General features: G+C 39.4%; 1 protein-coding gene across 1 annotated transcript in view; it reads right to left on the bottom strand.

Moving 5' to 3' along the window:
- ERICH3 (glutamate rich 3) overlaps nt 1-23,189 on the bottom strand; it is a 117,300-nt gene that overhangs the window by 2,280 nt on the left and 91,831 nt on the right. Inside the window, exons 12-14 of the mRNA XM_061121608.1 lie at nt 18,497-18,940; nt 6,665-6,790; nt 544-2,912 (exon numbers count right to left, since the gene is read on the bottom strand). Of these exons, the coding sequence (XP_060977591.1) occupies nt 562-2,912; nt 6,665-6,790; nt 18,497-18,940 (2,921 nt within the window). The 3' untranslated portion in view covers nt 544-561. The remainder of the gene's footprint in view (nt 1-543; nt 2,913-6,664; nt 6,791-18,496; nt 18,941-23,189) is intronic.

The following is a 23,189-nucleotide window of genomic DNA, read 5'->3' as shown; positions in this document are numbered from 1 at the left end:
GCATTAAGGATACAAAGTGCAAATAGTGGAAACACAAGGAAATGCTAGAAATAATTTTGATCTTTAGTTACAATCATCAGTATTTTATAGATATACATATATTTTTTAACATGTTTCAAATATTTTATTTTACTAATTTATGCTATATATATTTATTAAACTTCACAGAACTTCAGAAACGAAGACAGAGAGCCCATTTAAAGGCAAATTAAGCCTTTTTCCCTTTGTCCCCATGGCTCACGCTCTCCTCTGTATCCATATTCCTGGCCCTGTAAGAGAGAGGAGGATCTCACTCCTTGAGGGCTGTGCTTCCAACGGCAGAGGCTGGGATTCCGAGTTGTAGAGGGTCTAGAAATGGGCCCCTGTATGCCTCTGGTCTGCCTGTCCATCTCGCCCAGCCCCCATCCTGCTGGGCTCAGCAGCCCCTAGAACTGAAGCCTGTGTGTGTGCAGGCACTGATAAAGGGATGAGGCAGCCCACAGGAGAAGAGACCCCAGGTGGGAGATCTGTGTAATCCTGCAAACAGGTCGGGCTTAAACTCACCATCAGCCATGAAGTCTGTTAGGCCTTCCTCGGACTCAAGAAAACATCCAGGTCCTCACTTCCTCTTTGCACTGAAAGCTCTTGCTTCTCTTGGATTCCCCTGCAGTTGGGCTTTTCAGGGAGTGTTTCTGCATCCTGTGGACTCTCTCTCCTGGCCTCTGACCCGCTCTCTTGGGATAATTCCAGTCTAAATTCTTCAGCTTCCCCTGACTCCTGCTCCCCATCAGGACTCCCCATCCCTGCCTCCTCTCCCACCGACTCAGACTCAGCCCCCAGGGTGGTTTCAGCTTTCTTTGCCTCCCCAGCTGGCCCTGGCTTTGGGGCCTTCCCTTCCAGGTTAGAAGGTTCCCCAGGAGCCTCAGCCTCCAGTGCCGAAATCGCAGTCATCTCCTCGGCCACTGGCACATCCTCCCCGCTCAGCACTATACCCTCTACAGCCACCTTCTCCGCAACTGCTGTTTCTCCTGGCATCTCATCCACTGTGTGCCAGGCTTCCTCCCCAGCGCCATCTGAAAAGGAGGAGCCTTTATTTGCTTCTATTTTCCCCTCAGCAGAATCGTCCTCCCTCTCTGCAGCTTCTTCTGAGGCTCCTCCTCCTTGATGGGGATCTTCCACAGTCATAACCACGCCATGCGCGCTTCCGTCCCCCTTAGGGTCCCCATTCTTCATCACTCCTGTCCCCAGTGTGCACTCTTCAGGCACCTCCTCCTCTGCGTCCTCATCTATCATATCACTGAGTTTTCCTGCCATCATGGAATCTCCCTCGGGAACATCTTGGGTCAAGGCTGTGACAGCTACTCCCTCTGGCCCCTGTAAAGGCCCGTCTTTATTCCTCCCCTCCTGGCTGGCAACCATGTCTTGATCTTTGGTTGCAGACCCCTGGGCCTCGCCTGCATCTCTGGGAGTCTGCGCCCTCCCTGTGGACTTGGTTTCGGGAGCTCCTGACACCGCCTCTTCTGCAGGAGTGGACCCCTCTTCCTGCTCTTCGTGGGCCACATTCTCACCAAAGACCAGCCCTGCTGAGCCTCTGTGCTCTGCGGTTCCAGCATCTCTCAGTCTTTCCCCTCCTTCTCCTTTCCCCCAAACCGCTCTGTTTTCTAGGGACTTCTCAAACCCAGGGGCCGCTTCAAACACATCCACCTCCCTGTCTCTCAATGAGTCCTCTCTCTGTTGCCCTGTGTCTTCAGTCACTTCAGATGCCCCCATGGCTGCTCCATCCTCAGCATCATGCTCCATTTCATTTGGGGAGGCTTGTGTCTCTTCCTCTGGTCTTTCTTCCTGCACAGGTTCCCCCTCTTTCCCTTTAAGATGTTGTTCCTCTTCTAAAGTGTCTTCATCCTGAAGCACCTTTGCCCTTGTCACCTCTTCTCTCTCAGATTCAGTTTCCCCCAGAGGTGTTTTTGACCTCTCAGCTTTCCTCCTCTCTCTCTTTTCTGAGTCTAATTCCTCAGGTAACATTTCTTTCCTAGCATCATCTTTATTAGACTCTGACTCCGTCACCACCTCCTCTTCATCCACCTGGTCCTTATGAAGTCCTTCCAGGCTGTCCACTGAACTCCCCATCTGAGTAGCCTCAACCTTCTCAGAAGTGGAGGAGCTCAAAGGTGTTTCCATTCCCGTGACTGCCTCTCTCTCTTTGGTCGACTCTTCTCGCCCCAGCATTGCCTCTTCTAAACCCTCCTCTCGCTCAGATGTGGCATCTTCCATGGGTCCCCTGTCTTCTAGGTCTGTACATGCTTCCTCTTCACTGGCCTCCACGCCAGGCTTTGCAGACCCAGCCGCGCTCACGGCCGCGCTCTCGGACTTTCCCTTCTCTGGCCTCACTGCCTCTCTTAGGGCCGCTGTCTCCTGAGCACACCCTGAGTTCAGAGCTGCTGCCTGACTTGCCAGCAGTGCCCTCTCTGAAGCCTGCCCACCTTCACAAGCTGCCTTCTCCGTCTCCAGCACTGTCTGCATCAAGACCCGTGACTCAGCAGCCTCACCTTCATTCAGACCTCCAGAGTCTCTTGCTGCTGCTTCTTCTCTGGTGCCTAACCCTTCTTTATCCTGCCTTCTATCCCCTTCTGCTTCTGCCTCTGCCCCAACTGCTATGCCCTGAGAGAGCTCTCTTTCCTCTGTAAACTGTCCTACCGATGCCAGCTGTTCTGCTTTTGGCTTCCCCTGCCCTGAGGGAACCTCATTAACCTCAGCTTTTCCCCACAGTGCTGCATCCCCTTTTTCTTCTGTGTCAGCATCCCTGGGTTGGGGACCTTCACCTTCCTCCACTGCTTCTTTCTTCTCCAGGGTATGCTCTTCTGATGCAACTTGCTTGGATTTCTTGTTTGAGCTGAGTGCAGTCCTTTCCTCCACCACTAGATTCCTATCCAGTGCTATAAAATAAGATTAGAAATCAAGGTTACTTTAATCAAAGTGCAGGAGGAGACATTATGTATAATTTTCTATATGTAAGAGATATTTATATATAATATCAAGGGGCTACTGATATTATATTTCATTTCCTCAGTTCTAGGATGCCATCAGCTGTAACATGCACCATGATTTAATAATGGCTTTTTGTGATGAAAAAAAAAAAAGAGCTATCAAATTTAATGGACACACATTGATATTAAAGGAAATTGAACATCAGAACTGTTGAAAACAAACAAACAAAATCCATGTCTTAGAATAATAAAATCTCTCTCTCTCCCTCTCTTTCTTATACACATACACGCACACCCATACACACACACACATATATCCCACTTTCAAATGAAATATTAGGACTTGCAGAAAAAATTATGCAACAAGGAAAATAGTGAGGATTTCATTTTAGCAATCATTGTTCCCTACAGGACCATAATATGCTTGTTCCCAGCCTAATTCTCTTGTACTCATGTGAGCATTTAGCAACAGAATCATAATACAATATGAACTGATCGTTATCCCATACATTGCTCCCATTAAAGCTACTATATCTAAATTTAGTCATCAAATAACTTCGTAGCTCAAGGTAAGACTTTTTACTATAGATACAAATTTGTGTTGTAGGTCAGAATACCTCCCCTCTACCTTCAGAAATTGATTTGCCTTTGGCAAAAGAGGATCACAGAGCAAGACAGGACAGGACTACAAAGTAGTCTGGGACAATTTTCAACATAAATAACCTACTTGAAGTATTACATAAGTTTCTTATCCATACTTTCCTGCAAATCTGGGTGTGTTAGCTCTCATACTTCAATAAATACAAGTTCAATGTGTTTCTTAAAAGGCTTCAGATAGATGTCTTATCCTTTAGCAAATATGTGCATTTCTGTTGCAGTGATCCATGTAAAATAAATAAAAGCATTCCAGACCAAAGGACAAAGCATTTAAATTTTTCAACTGCAGAATAATACTTAGAGAGATTAGAGCTTCTCAAATGGTCCTCTCAATGCTTTCTATCAATCTAACCTTCTTTGTTTGTAGAAGACACTGGAATAGATTCTACAAAATAAGTTATAATGCCAGAGTGCCAACTTCCAAATGGTATAAATGTATAAAGTAGGCAAGTGTGTCTTCCTCATGGTTTTCTCTTGCTTGCCCTTTTAGCTAATCATCACACCCCTACCCCATCACCAGCAATCTCCCAGAAACCGAAAGCCCTGATCTTACTCACTTCGTCCATACTCTGTTACCCCATCTGGGACTGTCCTATAACTGCAGTTCCTCTCCTAACACCACAGATGGCTGTCCGTTGTTCCTCCTCTTGGCCTCTTACCGGCTATTAAAACAAGCCTTTAGGAAGTTAGACAATAACAGCTGATATTAAATTTCCCTTTAAAAATGTATTTGGAAAGTAACTTTTGATATATTCATTCAAAGGAGTAACAGAAACTTCCCCGGGAGAAGGGATAAGCTACCCACTCCAGTTTTTTTGGGCTTCTCTGGTTGCTCAGTCAGTAAAGAATCCCACTTGCGATGCAGGAGACCTGGGTTCGATCTCCCTGGGTTGGGAAGATCCCCTGGAGGAGGGCATAGCAACCCACTCCAGTATTCTTGCCTGGAGAACCCCCATGGACAGAGGAGCCCAGGGGGTTGCAGTCCATGGGGTCACAAAGAGTCAGACACAACTAAGCACACAGCACCTCAGAAACCTCAGGTCTATCGGTAGGGTGCTGTTAACTTTTACAGGAGGTCCTCAGCATACCACAGCGGTTATTTATTATAGTAAATGCAGAGCCAAATGGGCTTCCATGGAGCCAGTTCACCTGAAAGAATATGGTTTGCTTTATTTCATTACAGATGACTAGATTTAAAACAAAATTAAATGAAAGCCATGAGAAACAACATGTCAAGTCTCTTTAATAGTATATCTATTACTATTCAAATTCCTGCGTGAAAGTATACTTCAACAGTCAGTTATAAAAAACATTTAAGGAAAGTCCTCTGTTTTGCTAAGTTGACCTCTAAATTTATGGATTAATTAAAGAACATTCAGGAATACAGGGTAATAAAATTGCCTAGCCACTATGTAATAATATATTGTGCCTAAATTCTCGGAGAAAAAGTGCTAATGGCACCTAGCTGAGTTATTACACACACACACACACACACACATACACACACACACACACACACACATACACACACACACACACACACACGGGAGTCAGATATGACATTCCTGAAGCAAGGGAGAAAGCGTAATTGAAGCCCGTCAGAAATATCAATACAAAAACATGATGTGTTTTTACTAGCAACCTCATGGGCTTTTTGAAAAAAAAAAATAACGAATATAAGAAATCAAGTAATATTCACAAACAGGGGCAATTTGATTTAGTGACTGAGTGTGTACTTGGGAGTCAGACAGATCTGGGTGAGAATGCCAGCTCTGCCACGTAGTTGTGTGAACTTGGGAAACATATCTCTAAGCCTTCATTCTCTTATCCATAAAGTGATGATAGCAATCCTTGACTACAGAATCTTTGTAATAACAAACCACAAAATGTTTGGCACAGTGCCTGGCACACAGAGAGCCCTAACAAATCTTCTTTCCACATTCCCCTCTCACTGAATACAATATGTGATATCTTCTTGCTTGAATCAGATTTAACAGACAACAACTACTCTGCCTGCCTTGCAGAAGTTTGGGGAGTATATCAGAACTCCTCTGGTTGAATGCCCACTATGAAAGACTTGGATTCTGCAAGCCCAGAGTCCTTCTGCAATTCAGTCCACTCAAGTTCGGGTGTCACCTGGCCATCTCCACATTTCCTGGGGGAACTTGAGCTCAGGGAGCCAGTCTAAGTGCAAATCACCTGGCTGCTACTATTTGTCTTGAGTCACAAAGTCCTTTTTCTCTGACCCAGGAATCTTGTATCTACTGATGCATCTGTAAAACTGTCTGGCTAATTTGTCTGCTTGAAAATAGAGTGAAATCTCAAATACCTTACAGGGCTTGATGCCCATCATTAAAAATTGGATGTGGGGGGTAATGTGACCACATGATGAATACAATGAAGCCCCCTCTCCCTCCCCTATTTCCACACACACACATGCATGTATTCAAATTGGGGTATTTTTAAAAAGTTATCTACTAAATACAGGGAAACCTGATTTCAAGGACACAGGCTGTGTGACCAGATATGTATGAGTCATGGTCTGTGAGTCACTCTAATTGGCACTCCTGCAGCTGGAATACTCATCATCACGAGCCAGGTCATTTGCTGATGGCAAAGAATTCTTGCCTAATTTTTAAAAATAAGGAGTTCAGATAAATCATCATGAAATGTGTCTGGGCTCTTCAAGTCTCCAATGGGTGAGTTAGGCACATCCACCTAACTGGGAGACAAGCTAAGACATAAGATTGGTCTGAAAATCCCTACCAATATTCTCTGTTACTTGCAGTCCTTTTTTTATTATCTGAAATCCTTTTTTAAAAAACAAACTCTAGGCACCAATGTATTCCAGAAAAGAATGATAACTTTCATATCTGATGTCAGCTCCAAAGCTCCCCATAATGCTTCTCACCTCCTGCCATCACATTCACTGGTCAAAAAGAAAATAAAGACGGAAACAAGGATAAGAAGATGAAAGATGGAAATGGCACTGCCTTTTGCAGAAGCTTTCTGAAGATCTTTCCTAGGTAATGATGCACCCTTACCTGCACCTGTGTCAGCCTCCAGCTTCCTTGAGAGCTTCTCTCCTTCGTCTGTGCTGCTAACACCAGACTCGGAGTCATAGTGGCAGTGGAGACTAGATCCCACAGCTTCAGCTACTGCCTGTTCAACTGATTGGAGACCACATAAAACATCAAAAGGCATTAAAAACAGGTCAAGGAAACATTGTAAATGAAAACAGCAGCAAGTGGGGTTAATTTAAAAGCATTCACATTAAGTTAAGACCCTGTTTTTTAAATGTCAGGATTAAACAATGTTCAAGCTATGATTTCAAAATGAAAAGAAAATAGGAAATCATGAAGTAAAGAAATCCATGCAAAGAGATACTTGCATTAAAAAAAAAAAAAACAAAAGGCAACAGCCAGAAGCAGTGACAGATTTGCCAAAGGCACATGCAATGAAATAACTAAGGGAATTTAGTTGCCTTTTCCTTTTTAGAAACATGTTATGGCTTTTATAATCCCAATCATCACTATTCTTTTAGATCTCTAAAACTACCAGAACTGACTATACTATAAGCATTTCACCCATTAGTAGATTTCAGTGATGTGACCCCAACACTCCATGTGGACACAGCAGAAAAGATATTACATAATTCCTATAAATTTGACAGTAAAAGCTGCTGGAGACACTTCTGTTTACCTGCACTGATTACCAGCACTGAGCTTTAGGAACGCAAAGACCTAAAAAGTTCAAGTTCCATACTAACTCTGTCACCTGGCGTAACTTCTTTGGCCTAAGGCTCAGTCAGCCTCAACTTCAGTATACTCATCTGTCAGAAAGAGATATCTTAGTGATTATATTGGGAGCATTAAATGAAATAATACCTGTAGAACATGTTGATATTTAACTTATTAGCAAGTGCCTAAGCACCTAATGGGGCTTCCTTGGAGGCTCAGTTGGTAAAGAATCTGCCTACAATGAGGGAGACCTGGGTTTGATCCCTGGGTTGGGAAGATCCCCTGGAGAAGGGCATGGCAACCCGCTCCAGTATTCTTGCCTGGAGAATCTCCATGGACAGAAGAGCCTGGCGGGTTACAGTCTGTGGGGTTGCGAAGAGTCAGACATGACTGAGTGACTAAGCACAAGCACCTACTAAATAATAATAGATGAAATGATGAGCATGTTTATTGCAAGTATTATCTCCCACCTTGATATAATTCTAGGCAACCCTGTAATATCCATTAGGTTTGTCTTTAGTTTCTGACACATCCCTGTCTACATCCCTTGCTTATCATCTGATGACCTGTGTCTCTAAATCTCTGACAGCTATCATTATGCCACTTCCTGGTTAACAAAAGCTCACAAAAGAATACTAGAACTAGATTATTCCTTTTATATAAAAAAAATAGTTTCTCCAAAATATCCTCCCTCTCTATCTTTCTCTCCCTTTCTTTCTTTGCCTCCCTTTTCTCTTACTTTCTTGCTTTCTTTCCTCTCAGATAGTCTGATTCAATTGATCCAAAGACTGTACTTCAAGAAAAGCAGAACTAGAATGTGATCCCTTGCTCAGTTTAAGGTGAGTTGCTAAGAGGCAGTTAGTTACTTACTCATATCCCTCTGTGTTTGGAAACAAATAGTGAGATATCTGGTTCATATGGCTTTCAGGGGAAAAATGGAATGACTTAACTACATTAATCTTAAGAGAAAAAAATGTGGAAGTGAAAACAAGTGCATCACATAGGTCAAATGTATTCTCTGTAAGAAGTACAAGTGCTCGGGCCTGGTGCACTGGGAAGACCCAGAGGGATCGGGTGGAGAGGCAGGTGGGCGAGGGGAACGGGATGGGGAACACATGTAAATCCATGGTTGATTCATGTCAATGTACAACAAAAACCACTACAATATTGTAAAGTAATTACCCTCCAACTAATAAAAATAAATGGAAAAAAAAAGAAAGAAAAAAAGAATGCAAAATATCTCGTAATATTTTTACATTGATTACATGGTGAATGATAATATTTAGAAATATTGGATTAAATAAAATGTAATATTAAAATGTAAAAAAAAAAAAAAGAAGTCTTTGAGCATCAGTTTTCCTCACTCATCCAGCCCACCAAATACAAAAAGGGTTTTTTTTAAGTAATAATTCAGTTTAGAGATGACATCAACTCACGACAATTAGGTTATCATTGGTTTTTTTTTTAAATCAAGTCAATCTTTATTTTAGTAACTTTATAACATAGTATATATAAGTTAGATATCATCATTCCCACTATACTAATGCTGGCAGTGTTTAACTAGAGAGTCTAAATAAACAGTGTTTTAGGTCTTTGTGTATAAATCTGTTTGACCTACTAAGCAACAGAAATCCCAAGGTTGGCAGGACAGGAGGGTGGGGGGGAATCTGATTTGGTATCAATTACTGAAGCTCTGTTTCATCAGAGCCAACAGGACATCTAGGCTTTTCCCCAAGCAGTCCACAGGCTGTAAAGAAATATGGTTTACTATACAGTTACAGGATTGTTATGTTGTATACCTGAAATTAAGATAATGTTTTGTGTCAATGATACCTTAATAAAATATTTAATATGATTTACAAGAATAATAACTAAAATAAACAATTAGCAGCTACTGAACCAAAAGACTATTCTAAGAAGCCAAACAGTACTAGCATAATCTGTAAATTACAGACTCACTCAGAATTTCCTGAAGCATGTAGTCCTTCTTTCTCAGGACTGTAATCGCCACTTGCCCATGTCAGCTAGCTTGCCCCTGGAGGGTTAGGCTTTGGAAGTCAATGAGAGCCTTACAGTTAGGTGCTGCCTGCTTCAGATATAGCAAAAATGGGACACTGGCCTGAGCATGAAAGATTTATTAGGTGGGAGATCAGAAAAGGCCTCACTTGGTCATTTTTTTCTCAGATGTTCTTCTGAAACTGAAGCTTAAAAGCAAGACCTCAGCCAGTGTCTAACCTTGACCATTTCCCACCGACTGTAAGGGAGGACAGCGCGTGCTGAGACTCCCGTGTCAGCAGTGTGACACATCACCCTATTTCCTCTATCTATTTAGCCCTTCATCCCTCAAGGCTCTGCTCCTTCACCTTGCTATAAAGACGACCATTAAAAGCAAAGAGAACTGTCAGTTCCCATAGCATCTGCAGCAAAATGGAAGAGACTCATACAGAGAATTTCATAGGAAACATCTTTTCCACTCAAATGCTATAGGATATTTCGAGATATTTTTAAAACAACAAAATATTATTACATAACAGTATTAGCTTTCTATTATGAAAACAAACATTTAAAAAATAATATATGTTACTTTCCCCAAATATGAAAAGAGTACACATTCACTACTTGAAGCTTGAAATAATAATAATAAAAAATACAACAATATCCTAGTTTCACCATTCAGAAATAACTACCAGTCAACATTTTGGCAGGTTTCTAAGTATATATTTTTTTACTCTACTACTATAGATAATATTTTGTATCCCATTTTATTCATTTAGCAAAATATTGTGACTGTTTCCATGTATCATTTAATAAGAACTATTCTTCAATAACTGCACAGATTATTCTAATAAAGTTTTACTAACATTTGGCTAAGCAACTGCCTGATGTTAAATGTTGACTTGTTCCCATTTTTTGTGATTATAAAGCTACTTCAAATACAACTCATAATTATTTTATTATTTCTGACTATTGCCTCAGCATAAATTCCTGGAATTGGAATTATTGGGTCAAAGAGCATGATAACTTTTAGATGCTTTTGATATATGTTTCTCTATGTTCTTCAAAAAAGGAGGTATCAACTGATTATTTCACCTATAATGATAAGGGGTCTTATGTCCCTGTACTATTGCTGACAGTTTCTCAGTTTCCACCAATTCCTTCTAAATTTGATAATTTAGTATTTGAAAAGTGGTGGCAAGGATATGGTTTTCAATATTAGTAGGCAAGCTTTCTAAATTCATTCCCTTTCCTCTGCTTCTTTTGAAGCTAAACAAACCAGCAATTCTGTATCAGGAGAAAGTTTTGCCAAGAATTATTTATCTGAATTTTAAGAGCCTAAGAAGGCCATAAAAACAGAGTAAATATATATCTAGGTTTATTCCAAGCTCCCGGTCACTTTGAAAATTATGACTGTTCTTTGATCATTTTTTGTGTGTTGCCAATCAATTATCTTTCCAACAACTCACCATGACAAAATTCATGACTAACAACATCTCCCTACACAGTGAAGATGTTCGTATGTTACCTTTGGCATTGAAACATGGCTTACAAAAGCCCAGGATTAATCACAACTCAAGACCACATCTGTTCAAAGATAACAGATGCAGAAAGCTAAGGTCTAGCCTCTACACAGTGGCGAGAGTAATCTTTTCAAAACTTTCAGCTCATGTCATTTGTATGCTCTGATTTTCCCAGTGACTTCCTATTGCAGAATAAAATCCTCCTCATGGCATAAAAGTTTCTTTCCCTCTGGCCTCATCTTCTCCCACTCTCATCTTGTCCATTCTGCTCCTGTCACACTGACCTCCTTCCAAATTCTTCACTCAAAAACTGTGCTCCCAATTTAGACTCTGCATTTGCTGGGCTCTCTGCTTCTTGTGCTGCGTCTTCAAACGACAGAGTGACTGACCCCTGCACCTCATTTCCCTCTCTGCTCAAATGTCCCCTCACTGAGAGAGGCCAGCCCTAACAAATACTACCCCTACCTCAAACCATCACTCTGTCTCCTTACCTTGATTTTCTTTCCTGCTAGCACTTAGACCATATGCCCCATTACACGTTTGTTTTTCACTTATTGGGCATATCTCTTCCCAGAATATAAAGTTCAATATATGCAAGCACTTGGTTATGTTCACACCAAGAACAGTGTGGCATAAAAGAGATACCTAACAAATATTTCAGAAGGAATCTATGAAAACAAATAGCTACATGATTTCACAATTCACTCAGAAATTGTATTTAGAACTACAACTCTTAATGCATGATTTTCTTGTTCTTTCATCAAGACCATTCTATCCTGCCTACATGATGATAAAATTGCATTTTATTTAAATCCTACTATTTAGGTTTATATTACTTGGCCAAGCACTATGGCTTCTTCTGATTCAAATATGAAAGTATAAAATGCCTACTTCTATATACATTATATAAAACTTTATTCTTAATATTTTATTTATATTCATAATGTATACATTATATTAACTTCACAAATTAAGGCACATGAATTATTCCACCATGAGAATACAATGTGTCACAATGCATTAAGACAGCTTAAACTAAAAATAACAGGGTAAAATAAACACATTTAAATAACACTATGCTCTATAATACTGAATTAACTCCCAAGGACACTATCTCATTGTAGCTAGCAACTATAATCTTTTACTTTACCCACTTCACTGCATACGACTTATCTCTTCTATAAATTCACCTGATTTTTTGGTGGACTGGACAAAACCTAATTAAGTGTGACATATTATAAAATAGTTAGAAGGAAGCTATCACTTTATGTTATCAACATGAAAGGTATGAAGGCATTAAATGCAGTACTTTACAAATTTGTCCATTGCTATGACTGAAAACAATTCATATTAAGTTATATTAAGTTAGACACAACAAAACATCATTAATTGTGTGAGACTTTTTGGCCCAGAGACGTTCTTAACATAAGCACAATTTTTATTCAAAGTCTAGTGGAAAATGATTAACTCAGTGCTATGCAAAATGAGATAGAATATTTTACACATTATCTCAGCCCCCATTCCATTTCAACCTAAGGTTCTAATCAGGGAGCTAAGTAAAATATTAAAATATACACATTCCAATCTTCACCAGCCTTCTGATTTAATTTATATAAGCTATGTTTTGCAGCAGAGTCACCTAAATGACCTTCATTTCAAGCACATAACTTTGGTTCCATCCCTTTCTCCCTCAGCCACGTAACTGAAGATGTAATTAAGGAGAAGGAACCACCAAAACCTCTCTGCTTGGCATCAATATAACACACGATGCATTCAAGACCTGGCTTATTTTATCTGAAATTTTCTTAGGGATGTTTACTCATATAAAGACTTTTGAGAATATCTGTCATTACCTTTAACCTATTATTTTAAATATTTACAAATTTATTGCATCATTTCCTTGAGTTTATTTTAAAAACATCAGCACGCAACTGTCATTAATCTACTAATCCTTAGAGGTTTTGATGCCATAATTCTTTTACATTATCCTGAGTATTTTACAAGGTCCTTGTGCTATTTTGCTTATAAATGTCTTATTTTCCACTGTACTTTAATCTCTCTGCCTTTAGGTCTTTCTAACATAGAAATTTTATTCTTTTGTAGAAGATAGGACATAAAACAAATCTACCAATTCTTACACAGAAAGCAATATTTAAGAAAAGTTGCAAAGTTATATGATACTAAGGCAACACAATGGCATAAAATGTACAGTATATAAGAATAAAAGTACAGTTATATATGCAGATATGAAAAGATATTCAAGATATAGTGTTAAGTGAAAAACAACAACTTGTAAAACAATATATCATGTTTCTATCTTCATATAAAAACGACATCTGTATATATATAATATGATACATTTAGATATGCTTATATAGAGAGAAACTTTTCTGAAATCATGCACACAAAAAAATACTTATCCACAGTTACTGCTCAGGAAATAGAAAAAAGGCCAGGCAAGGAAGACCCTAGCTTTCATCTTATTCTCATCCATTCTGTATTATAAAAACTTTTCAACCAATCTTTTGTAAGAAAAAAAAATTTTTCAAAGACTTAAAAATATCTATTACCTTTGATCCAGAAATTAAACTTCTTGGAAACTAGCTTAAGAAAATAATTATTAATTTTAAATTATCTTAGGTAATAAGATATTAGGGTACTATTAACAGCAGTGAAAATAGGGAAAAACTTAGGGAAATGGTAAAATTATGAAAAAAACAGGATGGAATAATACACAGACATTAAACATATTCATGAAGATTACATAATAACATAAAAATGCTTATGGTATAAGGTTAGGAATAAAAAGAAAAATACATTTTATAGAAATATGACAACATAGATTTGTAGACTCTAACTTTAGAAATAAAAAGCCTGACCAAATGTTGAAGGTGATTTTTGTGTGTGATAAATCCACAGATATTTTGAAGACCACTTTTTACAATCTCCTAAATGTTATTTTGTAAGCGATTAATGAAAAATAAACACCAAAAGAGGTCTGGTACATACATACAGTTCAGTACAGTCACTCAGTCGTGTCTGACACCTTGAGACCCCATGGACTGCAGCACTCCAGGCCTCCTTGTCCATCACCAACTCCCGGAGCTTACTCAAACTCATGTCCATTAACTTGGTGATGCCATACAACTATCTCATCCTCTGTCGTACCCTTCTCCTCCCGCCTTCAATCTTTCCTAGTATTGGGGTCTTTTCCAATGACTCAGTTCTTTGCATCAGGTGGCCAAAGTATTGGAGTTTCAGCTTCAGCATCAGGGTCCTCCCAATGAATATTCAGGACTGATTTCCTTTAGGATACACTGGTTGGATCTCCTTGCAGTCCAAGGAATTCTCAAGAGTCTTCTCCAACACCACAGTTCAAAAGCATCAATTCTTCAGTGCTCAGCTCTCTCACATCCATACATGACTACTGGAAAAACCATAGCTTTGACTAGATGGATCTTTGTTGGCAAGTAATATCTCTGCTTTTTAATATGCTGTCTAGATTGATCATAGCTTTCCTTCCAAGGAGCAAGCGTCTTTTAATTTCATGTCTGCAGTCACCATTTGCAGTGATTTTGGAGCCCCCCAAAATAAAGTCTCTCACTGTTTCCATTTTCTCCTCATCTATTTGTCATTAAGTGATTGGACCGGATGCCATGATCTTCATTTTCTGAATGTTGAGTTTTAAGCCAACATTTTTACTCTCCTCTTTCACTTTCATAAAGAGACTCTTTAGTTCTTCTTCACTTTCTGCCATAAGGGTGGTGTCATCTGCATATCTGAGGTTATTGATATTTCTCCCAGCAATCTTGATTCCATCTGTGCTTCATCCAGCCCAGCTTTCACATGATGTACTCTGCATATAAGTTAAACAGGGTGACAATATACAGCCCTGACATACTCCTTTCCCGATTTAGAATCAGTCTGTTGTTCCATGTCCAGTTCTAACTGTTTCTTCTTGACCTGAATACAGATTTCTCAGGAGGCAGGTCAGGTGGTCTGGTATTCCCATGTCTTGAAGAACATTCCACAGTTTGTTGTGATCCACATAGTCAAAGGCTTTGGCATAGTCAGTAAAGCAGAAGTAGATGTTTCTGTAACTCTTTTGCTTTTTCTATGGTCCAACGGATATTGGCAATTTGATCTCTGGTTCCTCTGCCTTTTCTAAAACGAGCTTGAACATCTGAAATGTTCACAGTTCACATACTGTTGAAGCCCAGCTTGGAGAATTTTGAGCATTACTTTGCTAGCGTGTGAGATGAGTGCAATTGTTTGGTAGCTTGAACATTCTTTGGCATTGCCTTTCTTAGGGATTGGAATGCAAACTGACCTTTTCCAGTCCTGTGGCCACTGCTGAGTTTTCCAAATTTGTTGGCATATTGAATGTAGCACTTTTACAGCATCATCTTTTAGGATTTGAAATAGCTCAACTGGGATTCTATCACCTCCACTAGCTTTGTTTTAGTGATGCTTCTTAAGGTCCACTTGACTTCACATTCCAGGATGTCTGGCTCTAGGTGAGTGATCATACTATCATGGTTATCTGGGTCATGAAGATGTTATTTAAATAGTTTTTCTGTGTATTCTTGTCACCTCTTCTTTATATCTTCTGCTTCTGTTAGGTCCATATAATTTCTGTCCTTAATTGTGCCCATCTTTGCATGAAAACTTCCCTTGGTATCTCTAATTTTCTTGAAGAGATCTCAAGTCTTTCCCATTCTATTGTTTTCCTCTATTTCTTTGCATTGATCACTGAGGAAGGCTTTCTTATCTCTCCTTGCTATTCTTTGGAACTCTGCATTCAAATGCGTATATCTTTCCTTTTCTCCTTTGCCTTTTGCTTCTCTTCTTTTCTCAGCTCTTTGTAAGACCTCGTCAGACAACCACTTTGCCTTTTTTCATGTCTTTTTCTTGGGGATGGTCTTGATCACTGCCTCCTATAAAATGTCACGAACCTCCAGCCATAGTTCTTCATACATTAGATCATAAGAAAGTCATAAACCTTGCCATCTAGTGTTGAACCCATTTGAATGAAAAGATAACAAAATGTTTTAAAATTATAGATGTGATCAAGTCAAGAACACAGATTTCCCATAACAGTTGAGAAAAACAATAAACCTATACACTTTTAATTTCACAAATCCAAAGGGAAAACCCACTTTTTTCCAAGTGACGTGATTCTAGTTAAATGCTTCTATTAGTCTATATATCACCTAATTAGAGCCCATGTTATGTGTAGATTATTTTACAGAAAGCTGTCCACTTTCATAAATCCAAGTAAACAATCTAGTTTTCTGATGTGGAAATAAATGAAATAATGTCAGTGTTGCTACTGAACTTTAACATTCTACCTTTTGGTCAGCAGTTTGCTAAATTGTACAAATATTCTAGATTATATTCCGTGTACCAGAATTGAATGATGAAATCCAAGATCAAACATTTGAATTATTTGATTAAAGAGCTTCAAATGTATTTTAATAGAAATCCTAACTCACATATGACAAAATCATTTTGAAAATGTAGGGGGTCTTAATGTTATAATTCCAGGGCATAGGTTGGCAAACGTTTTCTGTAAAGGGCCAGACAGTGAATCTTGAGGGCTTCGTGGACCATAAAGTCTCTGCTGCAACTACTTAACTCTGTCCTTGTAGAGCAAAAGCTGCAACTGAGAATATGTAAATAAATAAGCATGACGCTTTTCAATGAAAATTTATTTTCGGGAACTGTAATATGAATTTAATATAATTTTCATAAGTTATCACATATTCTTTTGATTTTTTTCCAATCATTTAAAAATGAAAAAAAATCCTTAGCTCACAGGCAATACAAAAAGAAAAGTGGTGGGCAAATTCAGCCTGTGGGCTGAAGTTTGTCAAACTATTCATTCTAGAGTTTTTGTTTAACTTATTCTAAGCTAATATCCCTTGCTACTTCCCCCTATTCGGCATGCTTTTATCCTCCTCCTTCCCACCTTCAAAATCTTACCTAACCTTTTAAGTCCTCAAATATGTCCTTCATGAAAACTTTCTAGGTGTCCTTTATCAAATGGGCCTTCTCTTCCTTTGAAACCTTCATTTGTACTTTCTCTGGCTATATACATGACTACTGACCTTGTCCAGTTATGTATATGCCAAACCTTCCTCTTAACATTTTGTGGATGAAACCCTCTGTTCAGTTCAGTTCAGTTCAGCCGCTCAGTCATGTCCGACTCTTTGCGACCCCATGGACTGCAGCACGCCAGGCCTCCCTGTCATCACCAACTCCCAGAGTTTACTCAAACACATGTCCATTGAGTCGGTGATGCCATCCAACCATCTCATCCTCTGTCGTTCCTGTTCTCTCTATTCTCCTCCTGCCTTCAGTCTCTCCCAGAATCAGGGTCTTTGCAAACGAAACCCTCTCTTACACATTTCTTATTGACCATGGTGCACGGCAGAAGGTTAATGATGATGGTTGAATGGAAAGATAACCATTTGACATCCTCAATTCCTGGATATGGGCCCCAGTGGTTTAATAACAGCTTTTAAGTTTCTAAAAAAAATTATAGTTATTAAAAGTATTCATAAAAAAGTATTCATAAGATTTAAAACATAGATGGATTTTAGTAATATTAAAATGTGACAACAAATTTTACCTTGGAGTCAAAAAGAATGCCCACCACGTTGGTAGAGAAGACAGATGGAGAGATGGGAGAGATATAAGGCTCGGGGTGCTATGTGAGAGCCAAATATCCACAGGACACAGCTCAGTCCTTTAACTGTCCTCCTAGAGTTGAAAAAAGTATCAGACCTTCCACTGCCTATGGTATCAGGGCCTGACCATCCTGGGACACGTCTTAGGGTTTTCAATGTCACATTGAACTTCCTATACACCCAGGAAACCCCTGGATAAGAAAGTTACTCAGCTTCACACAACTCAAAATGAAGTTTGCAGATTTCTATGAAATCTTTAAATTTTCTTTTAACTCTAAATTCCTATTGCACAGATGCAATAGATGTTCAGAAACTGGAGCTACTCTCCCTAAATTCACATCCTAGGAATGTTTCTTATTATCTATATGATCCTTGACATCTTACTTAACTTCTCCAAACCACAATTTTGTCATCTGTTAAAAAAAGAGACAATGACAAGAGAGCCTAACTCATGGGGATATTGGACTATTGTGAGGATTAGGTGAGTTTCCATATGTAAGTACTTAGCAGTATTACATAAGAAGCATCTATCAGTGTTAGCTATATATACAGATGACTGCATATTTAGAAAAGAACAAATAGCATTGCTAATATTAAATAACCTCTAAGAAGCCACGCATACCCTTGCCTTCAGACATGTATTGTATTTTATTTGATTTTTGAGATAGAACTGCCATAGGAAGGAATTACAGAAAATAGGAGAAAAGCTATATAAGAATTATCAAGTAATTTTTAAAATGCAGTAGAAGGAAAACAGCAAGCTGAACATACATGTATGGTTATGTGACATAGAGAGAAATAGGAAAAAATTGAATCCTTCTGGCATTATCAGAACAGTATTTCCCAAGCTTTGGCAGAATGCAGTGATCAAGATCAGGTTCCATGCACAAGGGACAATGGCAGGTCAACTCAGAGGCCACACTTACCACCTTTATCCACCCTATGGGAACCTGCCTTTTTATCCTTCACCTTAGCAGTGCTTTCTTCCCAAAGCTTACTCTTACTCTTTTCCTTTTCTTCCTTGGAAACATGTTCCCTGGACTTCTCAAATAAGCTCTCTGCAATCACTCCAGTTCTTTTCTCTGCTTCTTGTTCAAGGACATTCTCCAAATTTTCCTCTATCAGCAGAGGCTTGATCTCCACATCTGTTTCTATTATTTCTTGTTCTTCAATTTCTGGAGAATTCTCAGTTGGAAGGTGGGTTTTTCCTGGCTTATCACTTTCACTCAACTCTTGAGAAGATGAACTTCTGACACTTTCATTTGGACTGTTTTCAGCGTGGGTCTCCTGGTCCCCCAGTGCAGATTCATCTTCACTAGAACTAGAATATGGGTGACTTCTGGATGAGGTTGATGAAACAGTTTTTCCATCTATGAAAAATAAAAATGATTATATCATTGTATTTTCATAAGAGGAAATTTAATAATTATTGTGGGAATTATGTTCATAATCTTATTAACATTTTATATATAGTTTAGTAGATTTGATTCCCTTTTCCCATATATTCCACATACTTATCATGATAAAGAAAAATCTATGTAATCTGTGAGTCTATAAAAGTTTTTAATAGAAAGTCACATTTGAAAACAAATAGGATTTATTTTTTGAAAGCCATCTCATTGGAAAAAACTATCTGTTTTGTTACAGAAGAAATGGAATAATCTTTTACTTGTTCAGCAGGAGCACTTATTTCATTATCATCTTGGGTAGCCACAGTATTCTCTGTACATAAAGTTTACATTTTTATCTATTGCAACACACACCTTACTAGTATAGTCTGGTAGCAGAGTATGGTAAAAATATCCATCATTGTTGTTGCTCAGTCACTCAGGTGTATCCGACTCTTTGTGACCCCATGGACTGCAGCATTCCATGCTTCCTTATCCTTCACCATCTCCTGGAGTTTGCTCAGATTCATGTCCACCGAGTCAGTGATGCCATCCAACCATTTCATCCTCTGTCGCCCCCTTCTCCTCCTGCCCTCAATCTTTCCCAGCATCAGTTATCTTTGTATTTGCATAATACCTAGATACTTGAAATAATGCTTGTGTGTGTGTGCGTGCACATGTGTGTGTATAGAAGGAAATGTTTTTTTTTCAGGTTCCCCAGAAGCAGATGCTGAGATGAGGATGCACAGGCAAGTGATGTATTAAGAATATGCTCCAGAAAAAGTTCTTCCAGTGTGGGGGAAGCAGGGAAGGGAAGGGAAGAAGTCAATCAAGGGAGCTATTTCAAGCAACATCTCAGCCTCAGCCCAAACTCAGGGAAAACTCTGAAGTCTAAATTATATTAGAATTTTTCCTCCCTGGCAGACTCTGGGCTCTCACACTCTGCTCCAGTTAGACATGGCTACGAGCCACCCTGGGGGGACATAAACTCCTTGACACTTCCAAGCTCTTTGTGCCTGAGGGCGAAGCCAATCCAGTAGCTCAGGGCTGTCCTCTGAAGAAGACAGAGGATGCAGAGCTGAAAATGGGCACACAGAATTGGTAAAAGAGATTCTACCTGATGTACGCTGATGTGATGCTACAGATACTCAGTCTAGAAACTTACCGCAGCCAAAAATGGTTTAGCATTTGCTACCTGCAAACACTTTAAAGTATCTCCAAGACAGTCACACACACACACACACTGACTCTGTAAGGAAGATGTGCTGCCTAAATGTCACGGCATACACTGCCGTGGGCCAGAAAAATACAAACTTGCCTTTGATTTTTTTAACAAAATAGATCCATGTTATAATTGTTTTTTACAGGATACATTTTTTTTTTTCTAAATGAAAGAGCCCACACTTACAAGCTGATTAGCTTTCTTGTTTTTCTCTTCTCTGTGTGCTCTGGACTCTTTTTTTCTGTTTATTTCTTTTCTGCTTGGCAGCTACCCAGATGGCTGTAGCAGCTGAGGCAGAGTTTAAGGGAAGAAATACCTGTCTTTACTCTTATCCTCTTTCCTCCAGCCCCAACGGCTCTCCATGACAAGGTTTAGCATTTTAAGTATAGTCACTGAGACATATCGGAGTCTCCACAAAGATTTCAGAGATGCTACACAGCAGTAAAAAACAAACTCCAAAAAGCCTTTAAGCAACAGAACCCCTTAAGTACAATTCCATTTGTTCTTATCACTCAACTACCTTGGCAGGCACCAGATGACCACTGTTTCTCAAAGGAGTCACGTACTTCAGCAGCTCATTTTTTATCTCTGTTGTATAAGATCTAGATGTGCTGTTTCTCGGTGGGGAATGTACCGATCAAGGACAGACGTTCTCTATCTTATTTGTACCAGTTGAGAAACTTCAGGGACTATGATCTCCCCCTCTCTTCAGTGTCTCACATTTGTTTTTTTTAAAAAAAGAAAAACAACTCCTGTTTGCTAGTGATTTGATCAGTGGTTTTCATTAACTGAACAATTAGCTAGGACACAATGTTATATTGATACTTGTTATACATCCAAAAATATCCATATCTACCATCTGAATGTTGACATGAAGATGCTCACTTTTGGCTCTGAGTGTTGTTCACATAATTTAAAAAATGAGAGCTCCTCTTTCTTTAGCAGCGTCTATTAATTGATTATTTTATTTCAAAGGCTGAAATGAGCTCTGGTTCAATTTTGAGTCAGTCCTTAAGAGAAGAAAGATCAGCAGAATGAACAGCGAGGCTATCTGACCTCCCTTATAAACTCATTTCAGTTTTCAAATTTCTCTCCAACCTCCTTGCATAATCTTGTTTCACTCTCATTTCTTATTTTCATCTTCATACATATGCTGGGGCAAGGCTTTGCCTACAAAAAAGCTCAAGATGCTTTAGGACCACAGAATGGGCTTTTCAACACTAATTTTATTTATTCTCTTAGAAATAAAATTTTTATGTAAAAATTTTTATATAAAGGAAGTTTGAGAGCAGACATGTAAATTGTATATTTTTTTCATCAGGAGGGAAAAAATCTGTCTTGGAGGCATGTTAGGAGACAGCTCTGTCTCCTACCTGGAGTAGGAAATGGCAACCCACTCCAGTATTCTTGCCTGGAAAATTCCATGGACAGAGGAGCCTGGTGGGCTACAGTCCATGGGGTTGCAAAGAGTCAGACACAATTGAGCAACTGAGCATGCACTGCCTCCTACCAAAATTCCATTAGTCTCTTCAACGCTCCTTTAGGTACTGATGCTAACAATTTACCCTTGCTCTCCATGGTAGGGACCTGATCTGCACCCATTCCCTAAGTCCTCTGCCAAAGTCATCATGTTTGGTGCCACAGTTCTACCTCCTAAGAAGGATCCCTAACTTTTCTCTCTCCACATTCAATCAGACCCCAAATCCCTTCACTATCTTTTCTCTTCATGTGATCATAACTACTCAGTGATAATAATGTCTTCTTTTATATCACCATTTCACACAACACGAGAGTGACAGAAAACACTATGTTTTTCTGTAAGACAACGCTAGGTGTTCCAGTCATGACTAAGCTACTCATGACCTAAGACTGGTTATGCTACTTCTCTGAGCCTCTGTTTTCTTGGCTGCAAATTCTACCTATTGTTCTCAATAAATAATTACAGAAATTACATGATAAAATTAATCTCACCAAATCAAATAATAATTTCTTTATGATTTTCAGTCTTCTTCCCCAATATCATACATGATAATCAGTTCAGTCGCTCAGTCGTGTCTGACTCTTTGTGACCCATGAACCACAGCATGCCAGGCCTCCCTGTCCATCACCAACTCCCAGAGTTTACCCAAACCCATGTCCATTGAGTTGGTGATGCCATCCAACTATCTCATCCTCTGTTGTCCCCTTCTCCTCTGCCCTCAATCTTTCCCAGCATCAGGGTCTTTTCAAATGAGTCCGCTCTTTGCATCAGGTGGCCAAAGTATTGGAGTTTCAGCTTCAGCATCAGTCCTTCCAATGAATACCCAGGACTGATCTCCTTTAGGATGGACTGGTTGGATCTCCTTGCAGTCCAAGGGACTCTCCAGAGTCTTCTGCAACACCACAGTTCAAAAGCATCAATTCTTCAGCACTCAGCTTTGTTTATAGTCCAACTCTTACATCCATACATGACCACTGGAAAAACCATAGCCTTGATTAGATGGACCTTTGTTGGCAAAGTAATGTCTCTGCTTTTTAATATGCTGTCTAGGTTGGTCATAACTTTCCTTCCAAGGAGGAAGTGTCTTTTAATTTCATGGCTGCAATCACCATCTGCAGTGATTTTGGAGCCCCCAAAAATAAAGTCTGACACTGTTTCCACTGTTTCCACATCTATTTGCCATGAAGTGATGGGACCAGATGCCATGATCTTAGTTTTCAGAATGTTAAGCTTTAAGCCAACTTATTTCTCCTCTTTCACATTCATCAGGAGGCTCTTTAGTTCTTCTTCACTTTCTGCCTAAGGGTGGTGTCATCTGCCTATCTGAGGTTATTGATATTTCTCCCAGCAATCTTGATTCTAGCTTGTGCTTCCTCCAGCCCAGCGTTTCTCATGATGTACTCTGCATAGAAGTTAAAAAAGCAGGTGACAATATACAGCCTTGACATACTCCTTTTCCTATTTGGAAGCAGTCTATTGTTCCATGTCCAGTTCTAACTGTTGCTTTCTGACCTGCATACAGGTTTCTC

The sequence above is a fragment of the Dama dama genome, chromosome 20 (genome assembly GCF_033118175.1).
Source record: "Dama dama isolate Ldn47 chromosome 20, ASM3311817v1, whole genome shotgun sequence".
Classification (NCBI taxonomy): Eukaryota; Metazoa; Chordata; class Mammalia; order Artiodactyla; family Cervidae; genus Dama; species Dama dama.
The sequence above is the reverse complement of the archived record's forward strand: the minus strand, read 5'-3'. Positions and strand labels throughout refer to the sequence as shown.